Source organism: Neomonachus schauinslandi, chromosome 1, assembly GCF_002201575.2.
Source record: "Neomonachus schauinslandi chromosome 1, ASM220157v2, whole genome shotgun sequence".
Taxonomy (NCBI): Eukaryota; Metazoa; Chordata; class Mammalia; order Carnivora; family Phocidae; genus Neomonachus; species Neomonachus schauinslandi.
In genome coordinates, this window is record NC_058403.1 from 197,488,275 (window position 1) to 197,500,329 (window position 12,055).

Genomic DNA, 12,055 nt, shown 5'->3' on the forward strand with positions numbered 1-12,055 from the left:
TAGAGCCCTTTTTTTTTTTTTTTTATTTTTGGGAAAGAGAATGAAAGACAGAAAGCATGAGAGGGAGGAGGGTCAGAGGGAGAAGCAGACTCCCCGCCGAGCAGGGAGCCCGATGCGGGACTCGATCCCGGGACTCCAGGATCATGACCTGAGCCGAAGGCAGCCGCTTAACCAACTGAGCCACCCAGGCGCCCTAGAGCCCTTCTTGAAAACACATGATCAGAGAAAGCTTAGCATTATTAGCATAATTTCCAGTGATATCAAGGGCCTGGAGGGGAAATCGACTTGTGCCTCTGAATTGTTTCAATATATATACACTTAGCCTCTGCCTCCTCCAGTTTACTCCTCCTGGAGTCAAATGTGATCAACAAATATAAAGAGAAAAAAATCAAAAAGGGTAGCAGACAACTGGGACTACCACTATATACAGTGGTAAGGGAAGAGTTCACTGCTGAGATGTTTGAATTCTTCTAAAGGGAGGTAGTCTCCAGTATAGAGAAGTGACAGGCAGAAGGAAGAGTTGGTAAAAGCAGTGAGTCAGCTTGCTTGCAATGTAGACCATTGTGGCTCAAGATGATCAGGGGATGAATGGTATCAGAAGGTAGGAAGTGGCATCCAGATCCCTTAAGGCCTGATGGGTCATTGTGGGGACTCTTACTTTTGCCCTAAGAAGCCACTAAATTCTGAGCCAAGAAGAGACAAAGTATAACTTTGTGGTTTAGCAAGGACACTCTGCATCCCGAGTGAAGGTTAGACTGTAGGGGAGCAAGGGTAGGGGGCAGGAAGACAAATGTGGATGTGATTGCAATAACCTGGGTGAGGGATTTTAGGTCAGAATGGGGGAGGGGTGTGTGGGGGTGATACTGGAGGAAGTATGCAGAGGCCAGATTTAATCTTGCTGATGGGTCAAATGTGGGGTTTAAGACATGGGAACCTAGCAAGGACCTTTCTGAAGCCCTAGTATAAATGCAGACCTGGAGGTTTCAGAGTAAGCTTGGTTCTTAGAAACTTTCAGGAATCTTTCTCCTTTCCCCAGTTTTATTCCCTTTATAATGCATATTGTACGTATTAGTGTTGCTCCTCTCCCATAACAGAGAAATTCCCTGACAACAGGAATTGCTTCATAGACCTTTTTTTCTCCCCCAAAGTACAAATTCTTCCATTAACCTCATGTAATGTATTCCATCGGGTATACAATGTTACAAAAACAATAGCCATTTCAAATGAATTGGTTTAATTCCAGGTCACAGAGTTCAGGATAGAACAAAGACTGAAGAGTACACATTGGCAGGATTCTGGGCTAGGTTCACTCTGACCTCACAACTAAGGTAGAAGTGACTGAGTAACAAATAAAGAAAATATGAGCCACTGTATGATTATTTTTTTTACAAAAGTTTATTCTTAAATGTACAACAGAATCTAAGACAACACTTCATTCCAGCTATAGGTAGCAACAGACGCTATGACAGGGAATCCAGATGTTTAAACAGGAATGGAATTAAGGATCATCATTGCCTCGGGCACAGGAACAGCTTACTTTTTGCCAGATTTCTTAATTCCACCTGTGGCTGCAAAAGGAAAAAAATGTCTCAGCTAAGGAATATTAGTACCTGGATGGGAAAAATATACTCCTTACGGTAGAAGTGCCAGGGGTCTGATATGGATCCTAAAAAAGCTCAGCTCTTGTGCGGGGCATTCTTTTTGATACTCCTTACAGTAGAAGTGCCAGGGGTCTGATATGGATCCTAAAAAGGCTCAGCTCTTGTGCAGGGCATTCTTTTTGATACAAGCATGCACAGGGCTTTACCAATAGTCTAAGCTGGGTAATATCTGAATGAAGATGAGGCAGGAGCATGAATAACGGCTGTGCACTGGCCCTGATCTACACTGTTGAGTATTTCACACACTGGTTCATTTAATTCTCATTTCCCATCAACCCATTTTCCAGATAATGAAATCTTAGTGAGATGTTGTTCAAAGATGGTCTGAGACAAAGCCAAGATTCCATCTTGGGTAGTCTGACATCCAAGTCCACACTCTCAACTGCCACATCACACATTGCTACATTATGATCCTGGGGTGTGGTTTACTCAGTATCTTTATTTTATTCAATTTACATTTGACCATATATTTGGCACACGGTAGATACTTAAGAAACAGTTACAAAATTAAATATGCCCAATGCAGTAATGAAGATCCTAAATGTCTGACAAAATGAACCTTTCAAAAACGAGGTCTTCAATGAAAAACAGGTAGTAGAAGATTTCACTAAAGACTGACCTCGTCCCTATGCACAATCACAGATTAAAGAAAGGTACAAAATATCTCATGATCCAAAAGGGAATCTCAATAACTAGAATCTCAGCACTGTGAATCAAATCAAACCCACTGGGACAGAAGCCCTGGGAAGCCCTGGATGACACTCCCACCATTCCAGCCGCCACCAGCCCCAGTGTGGCTCACAGTGATCCCATAGGGCACAAATAACTATAGCTGAAATTGTTCACTGGTTTGAGGAACGTAAACAGCATTTAAGAAGCACAGAAAAATATTTGGCCTGTTGGGCTTGAAAGATCTTTGATATATAAGCAATTCTTCCTACATAAAGAAAAAGGCAGAATAGTGGGAGGATTAGGTTAAAAGACCATAAAGCGCAATAACACATTAAGGAACCTGGACTCCATCTTTAGGCGCACCCAGAAGTGAAGACTCAGGATGCAAAAGAATTTACTAGAATTCACAATATGAGCGGTTAAGAAATGTTATAAGCAAAAAATTGGTGAAATACGAATTTGGGGCAAGAAATTGCGGACAATATTTGGAAACTTAACTCTACGAATTTGTGTCTAAGATATATGAATTTTGGTGTTTCCATTTCTGCCGCTTCCCTAAAGAAGGGAAGACCAGACTGTCTGGGAGGAAAGAGATTTCATTTCCAAAGCTGGTCTGGCTCCCTCCCCTCCCGCTGCTGCGAATCCAAGCCTGGCGGGGGCTGCCCGCCGTAGCGGACGCGAAGACCTCACCAACGAGGCAGGAAATGGACCAGACTGATGCTCAGAATGTTTGCCCGGCTTGAGCTCTCTCTACTCGGCCCTCACTTACCCAGGGGGCCCTTCCCCGCGGCCTTCGCTTTTAGCTCCTCGAGTTTCTTCTGCTCCTCTTTCTGTTTCTGCTTGAATGCCTTATCTTCCTAGGGAGAGGCAGACGGGGTTCACGCCAGGCAAATTTCCCAGACCCTCCGCACCCGCCCACGCCTCCGCGCTCGCCCTCACCTCGTCCATCTCCTTGGCCTGCTTCTTGGGCTGCTTCAGGGGCTTCTTCTTGCCACCTGTGGGCGACACAATCATGCTCAGTTCAGTCCCCGCCGAGTCCTGTCCCTCTCCGCCCGGCCATCCCCGCACACTCACCTTCGCGGCCGGACATGGCGCCTGCCGCCCCTTCCCCAGACCCTGCCGCCGGAAGCGGAGCTCCCTTTCCCACTCCCACCCCCTGCGCCTATATTTCCACGCGGGCCCTCTGATTGGCTCCTAGTCAGGAAGTTGCGCTCCCGCTGCCGGAAGCAACTCCGGGGGCGGGCGTTAAAGGGTCAGAGATCTACTGAGTGGCGGGTGCTCTGTTTGGGTTGCAGTTCCCGCATTGGAGCGCCAGGTACGAGGTGGGGGGGGTTGGCTTGCCGGGGGAGGGTCCGGAAGCCAGGAGGGGTGCTTAACCGGAAGGCGCTAGGCCTGGGACCGTGCATGGGAAAAGCACTGAGGGTAGAACGAAAGGCGCGTGCCGAGGCCTTGAAGTTCAGCGCGTTCCTGGAACCGAGGAAAGCACGCATGGGTGGAGGGAGATAGGAGGGAGGTGACAGAAATATGGACGGGGGCTAGATCACCTGGTCCTAAAGTTTTGGAGGCCGGCAGAAGGAGTTTGGATTTTATAATAGAGCCGGGGTATGACTTTTTGCAAAATCTGTTTATTCATTTAGTACTTTTTTGTTGAGTATGTACTATATGTAGATAGTATTATAGGCACTGAGGTTGCAGCAGTGAACAAAACAGTGCCTACCCAGGCAAAGCTGAGATTCTAGTGGGTGAGACAGCCCATAAGCAAAGTAAATAAGTGAAATACATATCGCAGGTCATGTGATAAGTGCGTGGAGAAAAATAAAGCAAAGTGGGTAGAGTGCTGGGATGGGAGTGCATGGCAATGACATTTGAGCAGGACTTGGAAAAGAGAAGGGAGCAAGCAGTGCAAATAGCAAGCCGCTGGTGTGGGGATAGCCTAGTGTGTTCCAGCAACGTCAAGAAAGTGCATGCATGGTAATTACCTGAACGATGTGGTAGCTAACCTTATTGTGGTACACGTTTAGTGATATATACCTCTATCAAGTGTATCAAGTTATCACGTGTGTATCTTAAACTTACACAGTGATATATATCATTTATACATCAATAAAGCTCGGGGGGTGGGGGGAGGAGTAAGGTCCATATGATTGGAGCAGAGTGAGAAGAATGAGAGCCAGGAGGTGGATGTCCTGTAGACCATGGAAAGAATTTTGGCTTTTACATTGAGAGAAATGAGGAACCACTGGAGAGTTTGAGCAGAGAGCGGCATGGTTTGGCCTGTGTTTTGAAAGGACCACTGGCTGCTCTGTTGACCGAAGACTGTAGGGGCTAGAGTAGAAGCAGGGAGACATTGTTAGTCACTGGGACAAGGTGGTAGCAGTGGCAGGGATAAGAGGAGGAGGGATTTTGGTTTTAGAAAGGAAGTAGCATTTGCTGATGGATTGGATATGAGATGGGAGAGAAGGATGTCGGGTGATTTGAGGTTTTTGGTCTGATTTGGACTTGAAGTTTCCATCAACCAAGATGGAGAAGGCTGTGGAAAAGGCAAGTTGGGAAGGGAAGTTACGATCCCCATTAATCTTCTAAGCAGAGATGTGGATTGAGCAGTTGGGTAAATGAACCTGGAATCTACAGGAGACGTCTGGGCTGGAAAAATCAGAGTATGGTTGATAGTTTTTTAAAGTAATGGTTTTGGGGGTGGGGTGGAGGGTGGTGGCACTTGGCTGGCTCAGTCAGTGGAACGTGTGACCCTTGATCTCGGGGTCGTGAGTTTGAGCCCCAGGTTGGGTGTAGAGATTACCTTTAAAATAGGTAATAGTTTTATTGAGATACAATTTATATATCATACAATTCACTTATTTAATGTGTACAATTCAGTGGTCTTAGTATATTCGCAGTGTGGTTCAACCATCACTATAATTAATTTTATAATATTCCAGTAGATGGCTTTTAAAGCCACGGGACTGAATGAGAGTGGAGTCCGAGGACCTTGCCCTGCAGCACTCTCTGTGGAGAGGTTCAGGAGATGAGTGGGGCCAAGTGTAGAAGGCGTTTCAAGGAGGAGGAAGGTAGCATGAGCCCCAGGCTGCTGATAGGCTGAGTAAGAGGAGGACTGAGATCTGATCACTGGATTTAGCAACGTGGAAATGACCTGGACAAGAGCATTTCCGGTGGCATGGTGGTTGCGAGGGCCGGATCAGAGAGGGTTTGAGAGAGGATGGGAGAAGAGGAACTGGAGACGGCAAGTACCAACAATCTGTCAAGGAGTTTGGCTGTACAGAGGGGCAGAGAAGTGGGGCCGTTGCTGGAGGGATGTCTGATCAGTTAGTGAGCAGTGTCAGGTGGGGGAGCTCATGGGACCTGGGGCACAGCTTGATCTTCCTACAGCATGAATTCTTCATCTGGAAGAGCAAGAGAGAAGGTGGAAACTGGACAGACACTGGCAGGTGGGAAGGTATGGTAGGAGTTTAGAGAAGCTATCTTCCAATTTTTAAATATTTTCTTAGTGAAAAATAAAGCAAGCCATCGGCTGTGAGTGAGGAAGAGGTACAGGTGATGGAGGATCGTGGGATGGGCAGTTGGTAGGAGATGGTCATCTGGATAGAATGGGAGAATGGATTTGGAGGGGCAAGGTTCTGAACGTGGCCCTCAAGACCCTCCTTAATGTGGCCTCCGTTTACCTCTTCAGCCTCTCCTCTGCCCACTCTCCTTTCCTCTGTTGTTTTCCAGCAGCACTGGCTGCCTGTCAGGTTTTAGATGACCCCAAGTGCATCTCCACTTTGCCCCCTCTGCCAGGAACACCTTCCCTGTGCTGACTGAGGGCCTGTGAGATGTTTGAATGGGGAGGGGCTGAGAGTCAGGCTGGAGTTGGGGCTGGGTGGGCGAGAGGAGGGACTGGAATAGAGGAACAACTGGAGTCATTTCCTCACAACAAAGTCTCTGCTGTCACCAAGCTTATGTTCTAGTGAGGGGCCTGGCAACATGTAAAGAAGGCAAATATGTGTCTGATGGAGACAAATAAAGCAGGTGGCCCAGGAGGGGAATGGTCAAGGAAGGCCTTGCCACGAGGTGATATCTGAGCCAAGACGTAGACATCAGGGTGAGCCAACTGGAGCTGCGGAGGAAGCAGCAGGGTTGGGTTTCGTGTGTTCGGGTACCCGTAATGGAGGACAGGGGCAGAGAGGAGGAAGGGGATGACAGTCAAGAGGACCGGGGCTTGGGGCGCCTGGGTGGCTCAGTCGTTAAGCGTCTGCCTTGGACTCAGGTCATGATCTTAGGGTCCTGGGATCGAGCCCCGCATCGGGCTCCCTGCTCCGTGGGAAGCCTGCTTCTCCCTCTCCCACTCCCCCTGCTTGTGTTCCTGCTCTCGCTGTCTCTCTGTCAAATAAATAAATAAAATCTTTAAAAAAAAAAAGAGGACCGGGGCTTGTTGGCCACTGGTGGGACCGGTGTTCATGGCAAGTGAGATGGGAGCGTCGGGGGGGGGGGGGGGGGGGGGGGGGGGGAACGGGGTTTGAACCAAGGGAAGTGAAATGATGAGTTAATAGAGCCTCAGGTTGTGAAGAACGGCTGTGAGCAGCAGGGTGGAAGCCAGGACGATGCAGGAGGATGTAGCTATCATTGCTGCCAGGGATGGGTGACCCTCCTGGCTTCCAGGAGTGGGCGGCTGGTAGAGGAGGAGCCGGGAAAGGAGGCTGAGAAGGTTGGAGGAAGCCGAGAGGGGGTAGTGAATTAAAAAAGACAGGGTGAGGGGCGCCTGGGTGGCTCAGTTGGTTAAGCGACTGCCTTTGGCTCAGGTCATGATCCTGGAGTCCCGGGATCGAGTCCCACATTGGGCTTCCTGCTCAGCAAGGAGTCTGCTTCTCCCTCTGACCCTCCTCTCTCTCATGCTCTCTGTCTCTCATTCTCTCTCTCTCAAAATAAAAAAATTAAAAATTAAAAAAAAAAAAAGACAGGGTGTTGAAAGCTGCAGAGATTTGGAGAAGAAATCTGAGAAGCGCCTGCTGAGTCCAGCAAGGTGGAAGTTTTGCGGGGCCCCCGGGGGAGCAACCTCATGGTGGAGTGGGATCAGGATAGCATGGGGGCTGAGAACGTAGTGATAGCCGAGGTGGACACTTTTCTGGTGAATGTTGTTGAAAAGGAGAGGGCTATACTTGGCGGGGCTGCAAGTCTGTGTGCTTTGCTTTGGTGCAGGGTCCACCCACAGGATTGTTGTGGGGTCACAGCTCAGTGCAGTGGGTGCTGGCATTGAGGCCTCGGAGGCTAGCTCGACCCCTGGATGTCATGGATGTTGTGTGCTTTCTTGGGCCTTAGGGATGGGGCCCAGGAGTTCGGGTGCAGCACCAGCTTGGAACCAGTGTCACAGGAATGTCCCCTTCTGTGGCTCTCAGTTTGGACCTGCTTTGGGCAGGAGGCATGTCCCTACCCAAGCAACTTTGTTTTCTAGAGGGCCTGAGCTTCTCCAAGCACAGCACAAGAGGGAAGAGGCTGGGATGGTCTGAGCCGGTCTCTGTTACATCCAGAAGTCCCTTTCTTCATCCCCGGAGCTCCTATAGTCCATCTTCCTGTCCCCAGCTCCCACTGCTTTTGTCTCTGGCCTGGTTGTTTGTCCACCAGGTGTCACTGTGACAGCCAAAGTCAGTATTTGAGGGCCTGGGGGGGAGGGGGGCGCCGGCCAGGGGAGGGCGTGCTGGCCCAGGTGTGCGGGGAGCATCGGTCACCTGGCCCTCTCGGGGTCCTCAAAGTCCTCGCTGCTCTTGGGTTCAGGCAAAGCCTGACTGGGTAATGGGAGCCTCCCTGTGCTGTTTAGGTAATGAGAAGTGGGTGTTGTTGGGGCCCAAGCATCAAAGCAAGGTTGAAAAGGGAAAGATTAAAGAAACCTAACCTATAGGGTGCGACTGAGGCTGGAGAGGCGGGAGAAAGCTTACAGGAGGTGAGGATTGTGACACGGTACTGGGAGCCTGGACAGTCTGGGCTTGGAGCGCACAGGAGAAGGGCTTGTGTGAACCTAAGAAAAGCTGTCCTCTGTGAAGAGATCCAGGCTTTTTGTTTTGTTTCCTTTTTCTCCTGGAATTGTCTTCTCAGAGGACAGCTGAGGAGGGAATTTTCTGCCTTGGGACGCGAACGACCTACGTCCTCGAACATAAGCAAAACTTTGCGTGCCCAGGGCTGCAGCAGCCCTCAGAGTCCGGGTGGTTGGTTTTGATGGCCTTTTACAGAAATCTTTCCCTGAAATCCCCTCAGTTCCACAGTTTCCCGGGGGGTCTTTACGAACCTTTGTGGGGCTTTGTCAGCATGGGCACAACTCAGGTTTGAGAATTTTCTTTGGCATTATCAGGAAACCGGGCACCAGGATTCTCATCCAAGTCACAGCAGAGACCTGGGGGATGTGGGGAAGGTGGGTTGGAATGGGAGGGTCTGGTAGCTTCGCGGAGGGAGGTAGAAGGCATGATCTCCTCAGTATGTTCTTCCCCGAGTTGTCTGGGAGCGCCCTCGGAAGCCCGACCGCAGTGGCTACTGTCTCCGGGTACAACAGAGTAGCGCTCAGTTTGGACTTTTTCATGGACATTAGTTCAGAACTGTCCCTAGGCCCTAAAACCTGACTCCTGCCCAGTGTTTCTCAGCTATGAGCTGATCTGTCTTGCGTTTCCGCCCCCCCCCCCCCCAGATCTCCTGATGACAGGACACCGCACCACGTTTACCATGCAGCATGTCATGGGTGTGCCCCGCGTGTTGGTGCGGAGCGGCCTCCTTGGAAGGGACCTCTTTATGATCAGGACCCTCTGCAGCCCCGGCCCTAGCCAGCCCAGAGAGAAAGAACCTAAGGAGGTGGCCCTGGGGCTGTACCACCGCCTCACAGCTCTGGGAAGAGCCCTGGGGCACAGCATTCGGCAGCGAGCGTCCTCCACGGCCACGACATGGTGGGACAGATATGAAGAGTTTGTCGGACTCAATGAGGTTCGAGAGGCCCAGGGAAACGTGACTGAGGTGAGGAGGGAAGTCGGGGTGGTTGGCCCTGCCTTCTGACTCGGGAAATGTGGCCTGGAGGCTCCTGCCAAATAAATCACCAGCCACACACCACCAGCCATGCCCACATTTGCCTTTCCTTGAACAAATACTATTCATAGAGGGATTTGACTCATTTCTCACATGACAACCTGGGTTTGATAGTCCTGGGGTGAAGATCTCTGTGTAACTGTGCTCACCTACCCAAAAAACAGGTTTCTGTGTACCGATCAGTCCCCGGCCATCGACATCCATTGTGTTAGACCCGTGGACACTTCCTACGTGGGCCCTTTGGGGTCGGTGAGAGTGTTAGAGCGTCCTCAAAGCCCTGTGTGGAATTAAAACAGCCCTGGTGAAGGTAGAGGCACAGGGCCGGGGCAGCATCCTATGCTGAGCTGGAAAGAGCTCAGCCTGGGGCTGTGAAGCCCTTGGTGGCAACAGAAACGCATTCTGTCATCTCTGTTCCTGCTCCTGCCTAGCGCAGACCAGGCTAGTGAGGTGACAAGAACCTGGGGTTCGGCAGGAGGTTTTGAGGCACCGTGCTGTCCCTCCCTTTGGAGGTCGTGACCTTGGCTGAGCTGGCGTTTCTGGGTCTGTAACATGGAGGCCACAGCAATGCCGCTGATGGTATTGTTGTGAGGTGTAGCTAAGGTAATGTACGTGAACAGCTTCGGAACCTGGGTTCCTCTTTGTGGTTTGTATCAGACTAGAATTGCCTGGGTTTTGTGTACAGCATTAGCTATTTTCCAGTTTCTCAGGGGCACATTATTTCTACTTGAATGGATAAATCCGGGGATTCTGATGGGTGTGGCCTGGAGTTGCACTTTGAGGCCTGCTGGGTGAGCCAGGATTTTGTGTCTGAGGGACTCCTCTTTCACCGTTTTGCACCAAGACCCCACTCACCTCAGCCACAACCTTGTTGGGAATGGAGCTGAGCCTGTGTGGGTGTGGAGGGAAGGGCAGACAGCCTCCATCATTCTCTCTGCAGGCAGAGAAAGTGTTCATGGTGGCTCGAGGGCTCGTCCGAGAGGCTCGGGAGGACTTGGAAGTTCACCAGGCCAAGCTGAAGGAGGTGAGGGACCGCTTGGACCGCGTCTCCAGAGAGGATAACCAGTACCTAGAACTGGCTACGCTGGAGCACCGGATGCTGCAGGTAGGCACCTTGGGAGGCAGCCTTTCCTCACTGGGGAGGTACCCTAGTCTGGGCAGGTCAGGGAGGGGCAAGGTGGGAACCCTCACTGGTCTGTGGTCAGAGGTCTGGTGAGGGAGGTAAACCAGAAGGTACACTGGGCCCCAGGCTTCCGGAGCCTATCCACCCACTTCCTCCTGGAGTTCGAAGTCCAAGGCAGTATAATCTGGGTCCCACATTGCTGAGGAGGGAGCACCGTGGAGGAAGGACTGGCCCAGAGAGGACACATTCTGTAGTCATTATGCATGTCTCATCAGACCCAGCACTGCTTGGGTAGGAGGTAGTACAGCTCATCTTGACACCCCCCCCCCGCAATTCCTTTGCTCCCTGTCCCGACCGGGCTTACTCTCTTCATTCACCCAACGGGTTTACAGAGCATGTGGTCTGGGCCGGGCTGAGGCTGAGCCCCAGGAGCGTCTGCTCGTGGCTACCGCTGCAGAGCCACGTTCCTGCTGTGTAAGACAGCTTTGCTTCTGCAGGAGGAGAAGAGGCTTCGTGCAACCTATCTGCGTGCTGAAGACTCGGAGCGAGAGAAGTTCTCCCTCTTCTCTGCAGCTGTGCGGGGAAGTCACGAGAAGGAGCGCACTCGAGCTGAGAGGACCAAGAACTGGTCCCTCATTGGGTCAGTCCTGGGGGCCCTGATTGGTGTGGCTGGCTCCACCTATGTGAACCGTGTGCGGCTACAGGAGCTGAAGGCCTTGCTCTTAGAGGCACAGAAGGGGCCTGTGAGCCTCCAGGAGGCCATCCGAGAACAGGCATCCAGCTACTCCGTCCAGCAGAGGGACCTCCACGACCTCATGGTGGACCTAAGGGGCCTGATACAAGCTGGGCCCGGGCAGAGCTCTGGGGCCCGGGCAGGTGCTTCCCCCACCCGAGACAGAGACGCAGATGTCCTTTCAGCCACCTTGAAAGAGCAGCTCAGCCATTCCAGGCAGGTCCGTTCCTGTCTAGAGGGTTTACGAGAGCGGCTTGATGGCTTGGAAAAGACTTTCAGCCAAACGGCCGAGGTGGTTCAGCTTGCAAAGGCTGCAGTGCATCCGAGCCTGGTGGAGCCAGCAGATGGGGCTCTGCCTGGCTCCTTGCTGGAGCAGGGGAGCATGATCCTGGCGCTGTCGGACATGGAGCGGAGGCTAGAAGCCCAGGTCAACAGGAACACCATCTACAGCACGCTGGTCACGTCTGTGACATTTGTGGCCGCACTGCCTGTGCTCTACATGTTGTTCAGGGCCAGCTAGCCCCTGGACCCCCCTCCAGAGGCCCTGAGGGGATAGGTGTGGCTATGGATTTAGTTAGAGAATCCCAACGATGAAGTGAGTCTTCGGGTCTGTGTGGCTCACCAGCAGGCATACTTTGCTTTGTAGAAAATGCTCACTTATATTAATTATCAAAACTCTGTGCTAATGTCCAATTAAAATGTCTTTGGGGTTGTGTTATTTAAAGTAATTTACATTAGATGGAGTTTTTCTTGTTGAAGACTGAGATTTGGGATTCGAGGGTTGGGCCTGGAATTACGGTAATCATCGTTCCCTTT

At 51.2% G+C, this 12,055-nt stretch overlaps 1 protein-coding gene and 1 long non-coding RNA gene across 4 annotated transcripts; one reads left to right on the top strand and one right to left on the bottom strand.

Annotated features, from left to right (window-relative positions):
* Positions 1-1,384: 1,384 nt before the first annotated feature.
* On the bottom strand, positions 1,385-3,546 carry LOC110577653. The gene is made up of 4 exons (XR_002480127.2): positions 3,408-3,546; positions 3,273-3,328; positions 3,103-3,190; positions 1,385-1,568 (listed from the first exon to the last, which is right to left on the bottom strand). It is a non-coding gene; the product is annotated as an uncharacterized LOC110577653 (long non-coding RNA).
* A 51-nt stretch (positions 3,547-3,597) lies between these two features.
* CCDC51 (coiled-coil domain containing 51) lies at positions 3,598-11,961 on the top strand. 3 transcript variants are annotated; one of them, XM_021687047.1, is made up of 4 exons: positions 3,598-3,648; positions 8,998-9,317; positions 10,324-10,488; positions 11,004-11,961. In XM_021687047.1, the coding sequence occupies exons 2-4, from the start codon at positions 9,006-9,008 to the stop codon at positions 11,757-11,759; spliced, it is 1,233 nt and encodes a 410-aa protein (XP_021542722.1). In that variant the 5' UTR covers positions 3,598-3,648; positions 8,998-9,005; the 3' UTR covers positions 11,760-11,961. The 3 variants fall into 3 exon arrangements, with proteins under 3 accessions (XP_021542722.1, XP_021542724.1, XP_021542723.1); XM_021687048.1 differs by lacking the exon at positions 3,598-3,648 and adding an exon at positions 3,844-3,935; XM_021687049.1 differs by lacking the exon at positions 8,998-9,317 and having other exon boundaries at positions 3,639-3,648.
* Positions 11,962-12,055: the final 94 nt, after the last annotated feature.